Consider the following 18,248-nt stretch of genomic DNA (forward strand, 5'->3'; position numbering starts at 1 on the left):
GAATTAGCCACAGTGCCTTCTTGCTACCATGATTTAAAGGAAGTTTTTTCTGAGTCCAAGGCAAAATCTCTGCCGCCGCATCGTCCTTATGACTGTGCTATTGAACTCCTCCCAGGCACCTCACCTCCCAGAGGGAGACTGTTCTCTTTGACAGGACCGGAGCACCAGGCAATGAGCGATTACGTCGAGGAGTCTCTGGCAACCGGACTCATTCGGCCGTCGTCCTCACCAGCCGGTGTAGGGTTTTTTTTCGTTAAGAAGAAGGGCTCCACTTTACGACCCTGCATCGACTACCGAGAATTGAATGACATCACAGTCAAGAACAGGTACACCTTGCCCTTAATCGCTACGGCATTTGAACTCCTCCAAGGAGCATGGATCTTCACCAGGCTGGACTTGCGCAGCGCGTATCATCAGGTGCGGATCCGGAAGGGCGACGAAGGGAAGACGGCTTCCAACACTCTGACGGTGCATTACGAGTATCTGGTGATGCCCTTCAGACTGACCAATGCCCCGGCCGTCTTCCAAAACTTTATTAATGATGTGCTTCGGGAGTTCCTGAACAAAAACGTATTTATATACCTTGACGACATTCTTATCTTTTCACCAGACCTGACCTCCCATATCCGACAGGTCAGAGAGGTGCTCCAGCGAACCTCTGCACGCCCTCACCTCTCCGCACAATGTTTTCGAATGGTCCAGGACCTGTCAGGAGGCCTTCTATAAACTTAAGGCAAGTTTCACCACTGCACCCATCCTCATTATCCCGGATCCAGATCGGCAGTTCATGGTGGAGGTGGACGCGTCGGACTCAGGAATCGGAGCCATTTTGTCGCAGAGGAGTCCCAAAGACAGAAGGATCCACCCGTGTGCGTTCCCGTCTAGGAAGCTAACCCTGGCAGAGAGAAACTACAACTTGTGGGATCGCGAACTGCTGGCGGTCAAGACGGCTCTGGAGGAGTGGCGGCACTGGCTGGTGGGCTCACAAGTACCGTTCGTGGTCCTCACCGACCACAAAAATCTAGAGTACCTGAGGACCGCGAAGCGGTTGAACGCCCGCCAGGCCAGGTGGGTTCTCTTCTTCACCCGCTTCCGCTTCACTCTTTCCTTCTGTCCAGGTTCCAAGAACGGCAAGCCGGACACCCCCTCACGGATCCACGAGGGGGAGCGCACGGAGTCAGTAGCGGCTCCTATCCTGCCAGAGGCGTACTTTGTGTCCGGCTTCACCTGGGTGGTCGAGTCGCAGGTGAAGGAGGCCCTGGGGGAGACGCCGCCACCCGCAGATTGTCCGTCTGATCGCCTGTTCGTCGTTCCATCACTTCGGGGAGATGTCGTCAATTGGGCCCATTCGAACAAGACGGTCTGCCACCCGAGTATGGCAAAAACTCGTTCTGTGGTCAAACACAGATTCTGGTGGCCCAACCTCAGCAAAGACGTGAAGGAATTCATCAATGCCTGCCCGGTGTGTGCGGCGAATAAGACGACCCGTTTACGACCGGTGGGTGAGTCGCGGACTCTGTCCATCCCTTTCCGCCCGTGGTCACACATCGCCTTGGACTTCGTCACCGGCCTGCCGCCCTCTCAGGGAAATACAGTTGTGCTGTCTGTAGTGGACCAATTCTCCAAGATGGTTCACTTCGTGCCACTTCCGAAGATCCCGTCGGCCAAGCAGACAGCCCATCTGGTTTTGGACAAGGTCGTCCGCTACCACGGGTTCCCCCGGGACATCGTCTTGGACAGAGGTCCACAATTCAGCGCCCGCTTCTACAAGGATTTCTGCACACTCATCGGCGCTTCGGCTAGTCTAACTTTGGGCCATCTTCCGGAGTCTAACGGCCAAACAGAGAGGGTAAACCAGGAATTAGAGACCGGACTTCGATGCTTTGCATCTAGGGACCAGAGCACGTGGAGCCAGCACCTCAAATGGGTTGAGTACGCTCACAACTCCCTACCCTCCGCCTCAACAGGTATTGCTCCACTCCACGTTGTACACGGCTATCCTCCCTCTCTGTTTCCTTCCTTGGCCACAGATTCCGCGGTGCCGTCGGCCCTGGCAGTGATACTGCGCTGCAAACGGACCTGGGAGGCAGCCCGCAGGATGCTGCTGCACATGGGCAACATCTACAAGTCCGCAGCAGACCGCAAGAGGAGAGCTGCACCAGAACTCAGGGTGGGGCAGGGAGTGTGGCTCTCCACCAAGGACCTCCCGTTGTGGATGGAATCCCGCAAACTTGCTCCCAGGTTCATTGGTCTGTTCCCGATCACCAAAATCATTAACCCGGTCGCCGTATCACTTAGACTACCCAGGTTGATGAGGGTGCACCCTACTTTCCATATCGGCAGACTACGACCGGATCGTCCTTTGGCGCTGGCTCCTCTTTATGGAAGGTATCAATGATGGTCTTCTGGCCAGTTGTCAAGTCTGCAGTCTTCCTCACATTGAACCCAACTGACACAATCGAACCAAACTGAAGCAACGCCTGGGGAAACCTGTGCAAGTGCTTTGAGTTTAGTGTGCGATACTTAGTTTAAAACATTTATAGCTTGCAAAAATTGGTCTTATTTCTTCAGAGAATTTGTATTTTTGTATTTTTTAGTTTGGGGGTTTTAAGAGCTTGAATCTGCTGAGCTGGAATTTATAAACAAATAAATATTTCAAATGGGCTAAATTTTGGGCCCTGAATTTATGATCTAATGAACTTTTTGAATGGAATTATGGAAATAAATAAACTTTTCCATGATATTCTAATTTTGTGGAAAGGTCTGTAATAAATCAGACAGCTCAAACTATTACACTTTTCTAAAACAGAAAGGCTTAAGATAGTATTGAAAACAGTACAATTTGTTGAAACAAGCTTCTGGGCAATACATTTTATACCGTTGGAAAACTAACTTCCCAATTGAAATAGGACCACACTTATAAGGAACATACACGTGCTGTGCACATGAAAAAAACAAATCTTCTCTGCCATTGACAAAATGCTTACTTTGCTGATGCTATTGACTTGGGGTTTTTTTTTTTTAGCTTCTGGTACCCCAAAGTCATCATGGGCCCCTGCTCCGTTGGGCAGTAGCTTGAACCAAATTACACAACATGTAATTGTGAATAAAAACCTCTTCCTTACACATATGAGCACTCAAACAGCCACGGGGTAGTGCCAACTACTGGTGAGGAGGATTTACTTGTCAGATTTTTTTTTTTTTTTTTGCATAAGTATCGGTTGCTGGTATCGACAGCCTTCACATGGACCCAAAACCTTGAAATAAAGCCGATATGGGGCAAATACCGATAACTGGTAGTGTTGGTACTTTTCCATCCTAAGAATACATACCATAGTGTATATCACTGATAATATACAGTAGATGATAACATACTGTTTTTCATTGTTTCTGCAGTGTGTTTGTGACCTGGGTGTGATGCCTGGCAAGCGCTTAAGCATTTTAAAGCACTATTTCTCTTAGTGTGTGTCCGAATGTGTGTAAGCGTATATATGTGTGAGATAAGTGTGTGGTTTGTGTTATGTAGAAGAGTGATGGATGTGGTTTTCCTCTGCAGCTCTGCAGGGAAAACTGGTGCCAAAACCGTAAATATGTGTGCATGTGTGCGTGTGTCTATGTGAGGATGTGTGTGTGTGTGTGTGTGTGTGTGTGTGTGTGTGTGCATGTGACGGGAAATTCTCACATGGAGCTTGGAGCATTGAAATACGCACGCGTTAGTAATATGTTATAATATTTAAGATATTAATTTTTCTGCAACGAAGTATCCATTTGGTTTCTTGGGATTTAAACCACTGCCATCACTGTAGTGGAATTCTGATCCATCATACAAATTTATGCACGCCATACCTCCTATTGGTTTGCATTTCACGTGGAAACTGATGGAATCTGTGAAATGATTTAGAGGCATATGCATTTGCTTAGGCGGCACGGTGGCGCAGCCGTAGAGCGCTGGCCTCAAACTTCTGAGGACTGGGGTTCAAATCCCGGCCACGCCTGCGTGAAATTGGGTCTTCTCCGGGCACTCTGGTTTCCTGCCACATCCAAAAAAACATGCGTTAATTGGACACTTTAAATTATCCCGAGGTGTGATTGGGAGTGTAACTGTTGTCTGTCTTAATTTGCCCTGCAATTGGCTGGCAATCAGTTCAGGGTGTTCCCTGCTTCCTGACCGATGACAGCTGGGATAGGGTCTCGTGACACTTGTGAGGAAAAGTGGCTCAGATAATGGATGGATGGATATTAGTGTATGTCTTTATTAATATTTTATGTATTATTTTCCCATTATGATTGCACTCTTTGTCAAATTGTGCTGTAAAAAAATTCTACCGTCATTGCTAGATTGCTGGTAGTCATTTGTTGCTCAGTAACTGTTCTCCCAATGTCCTTGTCTCAGATGTGTTCTATGTCATCTGTCTGTCTGTTGTCGTACTCGAGTGGCTCCAACTACCGGAGACTAATTCCTTGTGTGTTTCTGACATACTTGGCAAAATAAAGATTCTGATTCTGATATAGGTTCACTGTCAGCCCTTAGAGGGAAAGAGTAACTACAATGTGGCCTTTGAGATCCTGCAAAGGTTCCAATTAAATTATAGGAAGATGGTAGTGAAAGTGCGTCGCTATCATTTGTAATTATAAGTATTGTAATTGTTGCTGTTATCAATAATTTACAGTTATGATATATTTGTGTGTAATCTGTGCTACTAGATTAATGTGCTCAAAGGGACCCCAGGGGAAGCTGGGAAGTATTGTGCCGCCACATGCATAGCAGTCTTCTATCTAAACTCAATGTTATATATCCTATACATATGCAGTATATGCATTAAATAAGTATTACATGTATTTAATATGGATGTTGACTATCGCTACAGACCTCCAAGTGACACTTTTTTTTTTTTTACATACACAATGATACTAAGTTTCCTGGTGAACATAATCGGTGACAGAGTTTTGCATTGTTCCACGTCAACAGTCTCCGGCTGAGTAGGTGACCTCCTGTCACCGTGTCAACAGAAGTTCTAGCAGCTGGTTGTCATGGCAGCTGTTCCCAGCCTGTGTGCTGCCTCACCTGTTGCCCTCTAAAGACATGTAGACAGATACAGTCTAACTGGGGGTGATGGTATTTTTCTCAAGTGTACTAGACAAAATTTTGATATGACAAGACGCACACGTGCACGCACCTGTAATTTAGTTGTCTGAGTGTCATCTGTGTGCTGATGTGATTTTGTGAGCACAATTTAAAAGCTGGTGATGCCTATGCGTTATGGGTAAAGAAATTGTCAGTCCCCCTACCAATCGGCCTAGGTTATCATTTACCGTGTAAGTGTGTGTGGATATGTGCGTGCGGTGGGGGGTGTCATTGTTAATGGCTACAGCAGGGCTGCATGTAAACCTTTAACATGGACGTGTCTGGAAACATTGAGTGAGTGAATGTATGTGTGTGTGTGTGTGCGTGTGTAGTAGCAGCGACTGTGATGTGACCTTTCCCCTGCTGTTTGTCGTTTGAATAGTTGCTGATAACACAACGCACACCCACATATGCTGTAAAATCTCCACCTAGGCCACAATATTAGTTACACTAACATAAGCTAATGACCTCAGGATAATTAATTTTTATTTTTGGTGCTCTACTAGTCACAGTTGTGATTTTAATATACTTTGACTGAAGCAGGCATAATCTGGATTGTTTAGTTTCCTCCATTCCTGACATATAAATGAGGTAAGTGTAAAAGTTAATTTGCGACAGTCATTCATTCACGCTTATTAGAATTCATTCACTTAGTGGTTTTGTTTTTACTCGAAAGTTAAAAAAAAGTTTCTCTTTCCTGCTTGTTTTGTAATTGGTAAGTGTGAGTCTGAAGGCTAAAAAGAATTGCAGAAAATATGGATTTTTGTCATCTATGGTTAGATTTGAGCATCATTTGAATTTGAGCGATTCCGATTCCTTATTTTGATTTCAGTTCCAAACAATTCTCGATTCCGATAATTTTACGGGGCTGGGTCAAAAACAGTTTGCATGGTTAAAATAAAGTCTGTCGATATTATCAACATTTAACATCAACGTTTAATTATGATGCATAATCGTTCAAAAAGGCGGCGGTGTAGGTGGGACATGGAGCAGGGAAGAACAGCGATTATGTCAACACAGCATGTGACTAAAATGGAGCAATCACAAGAGATGATCTCTGCTGCCTTTTTTTCGCACATTTCGGAACATGTTTTGATCAGAGCACGGCAAGTTACACCGAGGTTCTGTACGGGGCAATGCACGGGTAAATGTCGAGCACGGGAGTACAATCAGGCCTTTGCTCTTAAGGGGCCACTGTCATGAAATGCATGATTTTTAGTATGTAATTAATGAAAAAAACACCAGCCGACATGGACCCATACGTTTTTTCACCACAAAACATGATTTTGACGTATACAGCTTTTTGTAACTCCCGCCATGAAAATCCTCTCGAGGGATTTGTTTTTGAGAAGAAGTAGGAATTGACGTACATGGCAGGACTACCCTCAAGTAGACTCATTTGTTTCTATTAGTTTTTCCTCCGGGAAGGTAGCTCGTTGTTCCTACACGTCAGCCAAAATGCCAGTTCGTAGCATTGCTGGACATTGCTTGAACACTCGGGAGGATGGATTTACCCTTCATAAATTTGCAAGCGACCCGGTTCGTCGTGAAAAATGGATTGCACGGGTGCAATGGACAAGAGCTTTGTGGGTTCCAAATGACAGGTAGGTGTGTATACAGCTACTAAAAAAAATAATAGTTTGGGCAGGACCACGTAATCTGTCTCTCATAACGTAACAAAAGATCCGTGTACGTATGACAGGCATGCTAAATGTGTCGCTGTGCGCATCAAACAGCGTCAGGCTCACTGCCGAAGGCTGCTGTGTGGCCTCACCAGCAAAGGCTGCCACGTAGGCTCGCAGACGGCAGCGGCTATGAACAACGCTCCGACAATGGCGCACTCAGCCGGGTGCGATGACAACGCAATAAAGCAGCCCGGCTCGGCTCCGTGATAAGCCACCTCGGCGCCGAAAATGAGCTATCCCGGCCGAAGCGCTGCGTCTGCTGGTTACGGCTTTGGCGGAGGCTACGCGTCAGGCTCACGGACGGCGGTGGCTCTGAACAACGCTGCCGACAATCCCGCACTCAGCTGTGTGCGACGACAAAGTGCCCTGGCTCGGCGGTGTTGTTCATCGCGGATGGCGGCGGCTATGAACAACGCCGTAAAGCGGCCCGGCTCAGCGCCATGATAAGCCACCTCGGCGCCAAAAATGAGCCAGCCGGCCGCCGGCCTTGTCGGCCGTGATGGCTCATCTCCCTGCGGAAGTGGATTGGACGGAGAGGCGGTTTGGCCATGATCGCATATCATCTGAATATGGCTCGAAACAATAGTGTAATATTGACCCAGTAACTTCACTCGGTTGTGTGATGTTCACTTCTTCGAAAAGAGCTTCTGTGTCAGAAGGGGCGTGTTCGTCTCCCATAATAGGGTCCACCGCGTATTTTAAATGGTGAATGTTCAGAATAACGTCACAGAAAGGGGATGCAGCCAAAATGGCGACCACTTGGATGTCGTCGAATGACACTTCCTCAACTTTGTCCATGGATGACACACTCTCCGCTCATTTTTTGTCCTATAGACATTGGTGTGAATAATGTTATATGTATTTTTCATTCCAATATCTATTTTATAGTGTTTAGGGATGATAATTGACCTTTAAGGTACACTTTCGCACCCAAAGATAGCTGGGATAGACTCCTGCACACCCGTGACCCTACTGAGGAGAAGCGGTATGGAAAATGGATGGGTGGGTATGGTTAAAGATGAAAAATATGTCAAGGGTTTGAAAATATACTACAATCAATTCTGTCCTGATTTCTGAGACCCTTCTGTTAGGGTACTTGGTAAAGTATAAGGTTAGTTAAAAGACCGGACAGAGAAAGCTCATTTGCAAGTTGGAAAGATGATGATAATAAAAACCAACACTAGTCTTCTTGTGATAAAGAAACATGTCGAGAAAAAAGATGTACCAACTTTTTAGCAAATTCTTTGCCTGAAGGCTGCCACGCACAAGGCAATGTGGTCGAACCTGCCTGAACTCTCACACGGTTTACTGGGCTCTGTAAATATTTTTGTGAGTGCCCAATCACCCAGCCGCTGGTTTAGGGTTAGGGTTTGCTGTATTTATAATTTATATAGGGGTCCCACAATCAAATCTTTTTAGAATTGATCATTCTATAGATATTTCATCCACTAATTGAGGAATAGCACAACCTGCCCCCCAAGAGTGATTTACTAATAATCAGGTTACGTTTACGTAAGTGTTCCAGTCTGGATACACACATAAGACATCTTTGGATATACCATTGTGAAATGTAGAGCAAAGAACTGAATTAAAAGGTGTGGTGAAAATGCAAAAAAACAAACAAACCTCAAAAATAGTGAAAATACGGTGGAAAAATTAAAACCTTTAAATTCGGCAAATTTGTGAAAAAAAAAGTGTAGAACCGTGTTGAAAAAGAAGTGAAAATGTGTGTAAAACTGAGTTGAAATATGATGAAATTGTTTTGGAAACTTTAAACATGTTAATATGGAAATGGTGGAAACAGATTGGAAATGAAAATGGTCATGGTCATGATGTCATCCTGTAAAGGAAACCGTTACCCCCATCAGGAGTTAAACTTCCAAACTGTACAGGTAGAGACATATTGTCTCAACATATTGTCATACTCTGAAAATATGTTTGGAAATTTGAAGAATTGTTGAAAGTATATAATATGCGTGAAAAAGTGGAAAACATTGCAAAACAATCCCTGCCCCCAGCACCGTTAACCTGCAGGGCGTCCGCGGAAATTCAGCTACTGTGGGTCGAAGACAAAGAACAGGAGGAAAGAGGAAGAGGAATCCACAGAGCCTCCAACTGAGTGTTGGGAATTTGAATGATGGGACTATGACAGGAAAAGGTCAGGAGTTAGTTGACATGATGATTAGGAGAAAGGTTGATATATTGTGCATCCAAGAAAGCAGGTGGAAAGGTAGTAAGGCAAGAAGTTTAGAAGCAGGGTTTAGATTATTTTACCATGGAGTAGATGGGAAGAGAAATGGAGTAGGGGTTATTTTAAAGGAAGAGCTGGCTAAGAATGTCTTGGAGGTAAAAAGAGTATCAGATCGAATGAAGAGGCTGAAATTTGAAATTGAGGGTGTTATGTATAATATCATTAGCGGTGATGCCCCACAGGTAGGATGTGACCTATAGGTGAAAGAGAAATTTTGGGAGGAACTAGATGAAGTAGTTCTGAGCATCCCAGACCAAAAGAGAGTTGTGATTGGTGCAAATTGGAATGGACATGTTGGTGAAGGAAATAGGGGGGATGAAAAAGTGATGGGTAGATACGGCATTCAGGAAAGGAAAACAGACAGTTGACAGAGGCGAGAGAGTGAGTATATTGGTGGAGGGGTGCTGAGGATAGACCTTCCAGACAAAAGAGCAAGAGACCAAAGAAAAGGTTGATGGATGTTGTGAGGGAAGACATGAGGACAGTTGGTGTTAGAGAGGAAGATGCAGGAGATAGGCTTGGATGGAAAAAGATGACACACTGTGGCGACCCATAAAAGGACAAGCCGAAAGGAAAAGAAGATTAACATGACTGAAGTGTGTTAGGAAGTGGTGAAAACGTCATGGAAATATGGCACTATGATGTTATGATGATGTTTAGGTAATGGTAGCTGTTGTGGAAACAGTTGAAAAATGACGACAAAAAGTGCTGCTATGTGGTAAAAACGTGATAGGCAAACAGGCAAAACGTCATTTGGTTTGAACAGCGCTTGAATAGTACTGAGTGATGAAAAAAACACGACAAAAGTCCATGTACGCATGTGTTGTTACCTGTTTGTTCTCCTGGTGATCATGTTTGTGTGTGTGTAGTCAGTTCATTGGCAACGGCCTGTTTTGTTTTACATCCATATGCTGCCGCAATCATGTCTGTATGGCTTCTGTGTGCACAAGCGTAGATGGAGAAAACACACGCTGGAAGAAAGTTGGGGATATGAGACAGAAAGGGAAGACAAAAACTACTCGAAAAAAATATTTATGATGAGACCAAGAAGGTTTGATGAGGTGAAACCAACATTTTGGTCCTTTTAGTCGTGTGAGAGATCATGGCAAGAAGTGTCTGTGTTAAATTTGTTCAACATTTTAACATTAAAAAAAAACTGTGACAGTTACAGTTACAATGAAAAGAGATAACAAGCTCATCATATTGCTGCTTTTTACTATGGTAAATGACCTGTACGACAACAAGTTGGTCCACTTTCTGTCTGGCAACAGTGCCAGGCCATCTTTCAGTTGCATGTCACAGTCACGGAGTCCATGGTTGCCCTCGTAAGTACTGAAAACATAGGTATGGATGTCCTCATCACAATTTTTTTTTAGGTTAGGTGTTTCATTTTAAGTATGTGCCTCACCTTGACAATGCATTAAAAAAGAGCTTGCATTCAAATTTTCTCACATTACATACATATGGGAATGTGGCTGGTGACCAATTCGGGGTGTACCTTGCCTTTTGCCAGCAGATAACTAGGGATAGTCTCCAGCACGACATTCGTGACGATAAGCAGTGCAGAAAATAGATGGAAGGATGGATAATACGTACAGTACATATGGGAATGTACCGAGTTACGCATAGCTGTATATAGGGCTGCAACAATATAATTGATAAAAAATGCAAATAAAAGTGTTGGCAATGAATTTCATTATAATTTCATTGTGCTGCATGATTATGACATGTTTTATTCACTGGGTTGTTATGACGTCAGCCACCCCTGTTGCACATAGCAGTGGACCCAGAAGCTGCTGATGGGCATGGCATATTTTTATCTCTAAATCAATCAATACGTTGAATTTGGAAGGTGTCAGCACAGTTGGTTAATGAATGGATCTTGATTAACATATCCTAATCAAGTACTTACAGTTTCATGGAGGGACAATAGCTGCCGATATTCTAAGTCGATGTAAATGCTCATTTTGAAAAACTTACGCTCCATATAAATTTAAGTCTGACAAGGAGGAATATGTAGTTATTTTGAAAATATATCATGTAAAGTTGCATGTAGCAGACAAAAACAGGGGAACAGTGATGATTTCTTCATTCACTTTATCGTGAAAACATTAATAAATGTGTATATTTTACAGGTAAAGTATGATATCACCATTCATTTATTCATGGTAATAATGGGAACAAGTTGCTTCTTTGCGTTGTGCCCAGCCGGTCCTCATGGGTGCAGGCTCGGCCACCGGGCCCCTACCATCAAGCCCCACTTCCAGGGCTGGTTCAAGAGGGAGGTGTCCTGGTGTTGTGCACCCCGATTATTTTCATTGTTATAGAGCGTCTTTGAGTGTGCTTCGTCTGATTCCTCACCTAGGATCTGTTTGCCCTCGCAGGGGCGTAAAACTCATTTTATTTTTTGTAATTTTAAAATACCTTCGTCTTTGTCATCTTTGCCTTCTTCTTCTTCTAACACCCCGAGATGACGGAGTCTGCACCTTATTTGGAATTAGTGTTGCAAAAATAGCCAAAGAAAAACCAAAACACATATGAAAAGATAACCGTATGATGTTAGCAGAATCTCATGTGATACAATTAAAATTCAACTTCAGATGCTCCACTTCATTACAAAACTGGCTCACCTTATCATTAACGTGCATACAAAGGACTTTCAAAAGTCTTTCATTGTCTTTATTTGATAGTATTTGGGTCATGTTCGCTAATACAAAGCTGGGAAAACATTTTGTGAATGAATTAATGTGTGAAGTTGTGTGAAGGCAGCGGTGAGAACGTCATCTTTTAATTCGAGCAGGGATTTAAAAACATTCATCGTAAGAACAGAACAAAGTGGACATTCAGTCACACCCCCCGCCCCTCAAGATATACTTTAAAAAATTATGATCTTGAGAAAGTGCAAAATGATTGTGGATTAGAAACCACATTCTATTTACAAAACTCTCCCACAACTGCTGAAGTTTCAAGTGTTCAGTTTTGAAACATAAAAATGTTTTTTGAAAGACAAGCAGAAGCAGCAGCATGGGAACACTTTTTCCACCGCATTTTCAGAAAGCGCTTGTGTCAGCATGTGGCTCCATGTTTTTCCCTCAAAGGAATGTTGATCTGATCATTGGATTAATTATAAAAATCTTAATGCTCCACTGACTGTCTCTTTCACGTCTTTTTTTTGGTCTTTCGACAGTGTCACAGAGGACTGAAGGCATCAAGGCATCTGATGTTCTGCCCGTCTTGAAGGAGAAAGTGGCTTTTGTGTCTGGTGAGTGTCATTGGAAACCCTTATCATTCAACTTGACTTTTCAATATTGAAATAAGAGTAACATATATAGTTTTAAATCCATGAATATTCAATAGTGAGGCAGGAATGCCAACAACTATTGTTTGCATTGTCCATCCATCTATTTTCCATACTGCTTTTTCTCACATAGATTATGTGTGAGCTGGAATCTCAATCACCTAACTTGGCAAGAGGCGGGGTATACATTTAACAGGCAATTGGCAGTTGCAGGGCACAGAGTAGAGACAAAAAGATTTACTTGCACATTCACAAAAGACAATTCAGTTTATTCACACATAAGGACAGGTTTCTGAACCAAAGAGGCATGTTTTTGGAGTTCCAGAGGAAGCCAGAATACCCGGTGAAAACCCATGGAAACATGTGGAGAACATAACTCCACACATGGAGGCTGTAGCCAAATTCAAACCCCAAAGCTCAGATCTGGGAGGTGGATGTGTTTTTTTTTTTTTTTTTTTTTTACTGTATTTGCAATTAATATACATTTTTGGGGGCTTGAGAAAAAAAATCAGATGTTATTTAAGGTGAGGACATTTTCTGGGGTTTTTGCTGAATAATTTACATTTGGTTATTTTGCGATTGCTGGCATTGATAAGTAAAGCAAAGCAAATATTTATTTAGTACATGTCACATCCAAGGTAACTCAGTGTGCTTTCCATGATTAAAAGCATTTGAAAACAAATGAAAAAAAACATCTTGTAAGCAATGAAAACCAAGGAAAAAATAAAAGCAAAGCAAATTTATTTTATTTAATACACAATACTCACACAAACTCACTGCGCTTTACATGATTAAAAGAGGATGATGATTAAAAGTACAATGCAAGAAATATTTAAAAATGGAAGTCCTCTAAAAAGTATGAGAAAAAAAGAACCAAAGCACCAAATGCTGGCAAAATGTGGTTAATTGAAAATGTTTGACAATGGAAACAGCCAGGTCCATGACCATTGTCCTGCGTCCTTCTTCTCCTGTCTTTGTCCTGTCTTGTCCTTCCCTCAGTGTAGTGCTACAGCCCCATGCAACACTCATACTGTATTCAATGTTTGATTGTTGTATATCAGAAAAAAAGACAAAGGAACCCCCCCCCCCCACACACACACACACACACCACTAACATGGAAAAACTGCACCTTTTGGTGGAATATAAACTTGAGCTTTTTCTGGGGGAGGGATACTATTGATAAATGGAATTGCAGAAAAAATCGTTAGGGTTCTCCCTCTGTGCAGGATTTGACCAGGCAGGAAACGGCCAGGGAAAATCATCCAGGTCGCTTGACACCTTGAACATATGACTACTGTGGAATTGTTGCAACTGGCAGGCGTTAAACATGAGCATGTGCCAAAACAAGCAGATGTGAAAAGTGCCTCACTGCACTTGTCACTCATCTGACTCTAACGCAAATTGCACGCTGAGCTCCTTTTTGTTGGAGGATGCAATGCAAAGGCTCTCTTGTCATTGCTGTTTCTTTTGGCTGCAGTATTTTTATTATTCTTTGGCCAAATCTCTCAAAGCACTCTTTGGAGCTATCCCACTTTTAAAATACCACAAAATTTAGCAGTTGTGTTCATCTGAAATGAACTGTTATGTAAAAAAATCTATCTGTAACATCATCTAGAATTTACAGCCCCAAAGGCTAGTTTAGTTAAACACTAAAATTTGTTCAGCATGTCTAGCACGAGTGGAGCCACTAGGCTTGTTGGTTCTTATTGATTTATGTAGGTCTACCTTGTTGTGTAATAAATATATGTGTGCACCCTGAAGCTAAATGTTTATGTTTGTGCACAGGTGGACGGGACAAACGAGGAGGACCCATCTTGACTTTCCCTGCACGCAGTAACCATGACCGAATAAAACAGGAGGACTTGAGAAGGCTGGTTACATACCTGTCTACTGTTCCTAGGTAGACACACAGACACACAAGTTGTTCCCTTTTTAAATAAATGCATTGACAAGAGGTAATTGTGCCAAATTGAAGGAGGATGAAGTGGCTGATGGAGCTCTCGGTAGTGGAATCAAAGCAGCAGATGGAGCCCTGCGTTTGATTTAGATCAGCATGAAAGCACTCCTGTGTTTGAAGCAGACTCTGGAACAAATACTGTGTCACTTCAATCTTATTTAGCGCCTTGGCGAGACTGAACACTCCAGCAATGTTACAAAACAGAATTAAAGCAACAGCAAACAATTACATCAAATGTGTGCTGTCATCAAAGCAAAACAAAGCAAAGTAAATTTATATAGCGTATTTCATTCATAAGGTAACGCAATGTGCTTTACATGATTAAAAGCATTTGAAAACAAAGAAATGAAACATTTGAAACGGGAAAAAATAACGATAAAAAAATATATATACATCAAATGAAAACCAAAAGTACAATTAAAAACAGCATACAGTGCAAGAAATGTTAAAAATTGGAAATACTCTAAAAAGCATGAGGAAAAAAGCAAAGTTTTCAAGCTGGATATAAAAACATTCACACTTGGGCTGACTTCACCTCTGTTGGCAAATCATTCCATTTGTGTGTAGCATAATAGGTAAATGGTGCTTCACACCATGTTTGCATTAGACTCTGTGCTCCACTAGTTGACCCAAGTCTGTCAATCTCAGAGTTCTGGCAGGCTTGTGTTCCGTAAGCATTTTTTTCATGTATTCAGGACCTAAGGCATTTACCGATTTATAGACCAGTAGCAGAACTTTAACATGTATTCTAACGCTGGCTGGAAGCCAGTGAAAAGACGAGAATTGGAGTTATATGCTCTGACCTCTATGTTCTGGTCAGAACTTGATCTGCTGCATTCTGAATGAGATGCAGCTGTTTAATCCTCTTTTTGGGGAGTCCAGTCAGAAGACCATTACAGTAGTCAAGTCTACTTGAGATAAAAGCATGAAAGAGTTTTTCGTGGTCTGTCTGACACATACAAGCCTTCACTCTAGATATATTCTTTAGAGGTTAAAAGGCAGTTCTTGTGACTGATTTGATATGACTGTTGAAAGTCTGGTGGGAATCTATCAGAACAAAAGTGCTCTTAACATGTCTCAATGGCAGTGAGGATGTGTGCAAGAGAGGTTTCACTGTCATCATCGACATGCGAGGCTCCAAGTGGGAGCTGATCAAGCCTCTGTTGAAGACGCTGCAGGAGTTTTTCCCAGTCGAGATCTGCGTGGCACTCATCATCAAACCTGACAACTTCTGGCAGAAGCAGAAGACCAACTTTGGCAGCGCAAAGTTCTCCTTTGAAGTGAGTGGTCTCCTTAAATCTGAAAAGTGACTTTTATTTTGGGAATCTCCTCCTGGGAGTTATTCAAATTGCTTTTCACCAGACCAGCATGGTGTCAGTGGAAGGTCTAGCCAAGTTGGTGGATCCCTCGCAGCTGACAGACGACTTTGAAGGCTCCTTGGACTACAACCACGAGGAATGGATTGACCTGAGAGTCTCCTTGGAGGAGTTTATGTCCAATGCGGTTCATCTGCTGACCCGACTGGAGGACTTGCAGGTGGAATAATGGATTGATCCTTAACTGATGAAAAGTTGGATGACCTGATGATTAACTTGATAAATGGTTGTACAGTCTGTGGGGCCGGATGGAAATATGACATGGTTGTAAGTCAATGAGTGTGTGGCTGATCCATTATTTCATGACAGTTGGCTTGATTGATGATTGCATAGATAACATGACAAATGACTAGTTAGGGATCTTGATAATTAAGTGACTTAATGGAAGAATAACTTCATTAATGGTTGGATTAATTGGTGATTGGATACACAACTGGTTGGTTAAAAAAATGTCATGTAAATTTGACACAACACAGAGAAGAGTAATGTTAACAAGCCTACCAAGATAGAATGAATACAAAAAAAAACACAAAGTGTATACAAATCAATCTTCTAAATTTGAATAACACAGGTTGCATCACACAGTCTACTTATACACATGTATGCATGTACATGTACATCACCTATGCATTTCTCTGCACAGCACCTCTGCATAGGTTGGTGCACACACGTCAGAAAAAGTTACCAGGTACTTAGACAGTCTGCGCTGCCACATTATTTCCAAATGTTTTTCTCCACTTCAGTAAAATCACTGAGCTGCTCTGTAAAATTGAGACACCCAAGCAAAGATGGATTTTCGTAATGTAGCCATTGTTAGCTTGCTAACACCACGATGTAGTGGTAAATGGGACTTGTTATGGTAGCTTAACACAGCAAACTCACAACTCAGCAGCAAAGCCAAAGGAAACAACATCACTTTATCCCAATATAGTGGGGAGGGAACTAGCACTAGAAAGTACACGGCCCAGCCCCGTGATGTCATGTGGCTGTATTTTAGCCCCACCCACAATATCGGTATAGTTCCAACGGTGAAAACGATGCTTAGATTGGATGCTTCAAACATCCAACCATTTTCTTTCTTTCTTATCCTCACAAGGGTTGCGGAGAGTGCTGGGGCCGATACGAGCTGCCAACGGGCAGGAGGCAGGGTACACCCTGAACTGGTTGCCAGCTGCACTCACAATCACACCTGGGGGAAATTTAGAGTGTCCAATTAATGTTGCATGTTTTTTGGGATGTTGGAGGAAACCGGAGTGCCCGGAGGAAACCCACGCAGACACAGGGAGAACATACAAACTCCACACAGGCGCGTCCGGGATTGAACCCAGGCCCCCAGAACTGTGAGGCCAATGCATTCCATCTGAACCACCGTGCCGCCTGACTCAGACATATCTAATGTATATAGAAACAAACGAAATAAACGCTTACTGTCACTTTAAATGCCTTGGTGAATGAATGATAATGATAAAGTAGATAATTTAATGGATAAAGGAAAAAGGAATAGATAAATGCCTTGTGGAATGGTTGACTTAACAGGGTAACGTGTACATGGAAGATTGGTTCGTTAGATGTCTCGATAAAAGAACGATCTGTTTCAGTTAAATTCAAATATAAATAATGGATGAGTGAATGGATTACTAGGATAGATGAATAGATGGAAGTTAAATTACTTGATGAATAAATTGCTGATTCTATGTTGTATTGATGATTTAGATGGATTGGGAAGTGGATGATGTGTTGATGGATGGATGATATGAGGGCTGGTTGGTTGGTTGGTTGGATGGATGAATCATTGAATGTTGTTTAATGTAAGTGTGCTTTAATTGGCTATAATTGGATTGGAGATGACTTCAGATGGCTGTTTACTTCATGAATGGGAATAGGTGGATGAATGGCTGTGTGACTTCATGGAATGATAGAGGGAAGACTGAAATGCATTAAATAATTTGCTCCATTTCACAGGAGGTTTTGTCCAAGAAAGAATTTCCTACAGATGTTGAAGGATCTCGTCGGCTAATTGAGGAGCATACACAGCTGAAAAAGAAGGTTATCACTATCAACATGCTTTTTACTTGCTTTGAGAGGAAAGGTATTCATTAAAAGGTGTTATGCATATAAACTAAAGTGTTCCTCCAAATACTTAATCTTGGTTTTACTTAGTCCATATGTCAAAATCGCCATAGTTTCCGAGATTACTGGTGCTAATCGTCTTTTCCGCCAACTCTACTGAAGGTGCAGAAGGCTCCAGTGGAAGAGCTGGACCAGGAAGGCCAGCGCTTGCTGCAGTGTATCCGATGTAGTGACGGTTACTCAGGAAGAAGCTGCACCTCTGGCTCTGCTGACTTCCAGAGCCTTGTGCCCAAGGTAACATGTTCCATCTCCTCTCAACGCAGTAGGGTGAATATTGCTGCCATTGTAGACTTCAACCACCACGTGTACTCTTTAGTCAACGTAATTGTTGAAGTGTAATTATGCCTGTAGTTCTGTCTACCATCTTAAGTAGATTCTTTTTTTGGACTGACTTCACACATTTCACACATTATGAACTGTAAACA

General features: G+C 42.7%; 1 protein-coding gene across 2 annotated transcripts in view; it reads left to right on the forward strand.

The window, feature by feature from the left end:
• The window catches only part of kalrna (kalirin RhoGEF kinase a), a 242,497-nt gene that overhangs the window by 25,903 nt on the left and 198,346 nt on the right, over positions 1-18,248 (forward strand). For both annotated transcript variants that reach the window (XM_061842645.1, XM_061842646.1), the window contains exons 2-7: positions 12,249-12,323; positions 14,146-14,260; positions 15,405-15,597; positions 15,680-15,853; positions 17,656-17,739; positions 17,926-18,057. In XM_061842645.1, coding sequence (XP_061698629.1) covers positions 12,249-12,323; positions 14,146-14,260; positions 15,405-15,597; positions 15,680-15,853; positions 17,656-17,739; positions 17,926-18,057 — 773 coding nt within the window. The remainder of the gene's footprint in view (positions 1-12,248; positions 12,324-14,145; positions 14,261-15,404; positions 15,598-15,679; positions 15,854-17,655; positions 17,740-17,925; positions 18,058-18,248) is intronic.

This window comes from Syngnathoides biaculeatus, chromosome 14, assembly GCF_019802595.1.
Source record: "Syngnathoides biaculeatus isolate LvHL_M chromosome 14, ASM1980259v1, whole genome shotgun sequence".
Classification (NCBI taxonomy): Eukaryota; Metazoa; Chordata; class Actinopteri; order Syngnathiformes; family Syngnathidae; genus Syngnathoides; species Syngnathoides biaculeatus.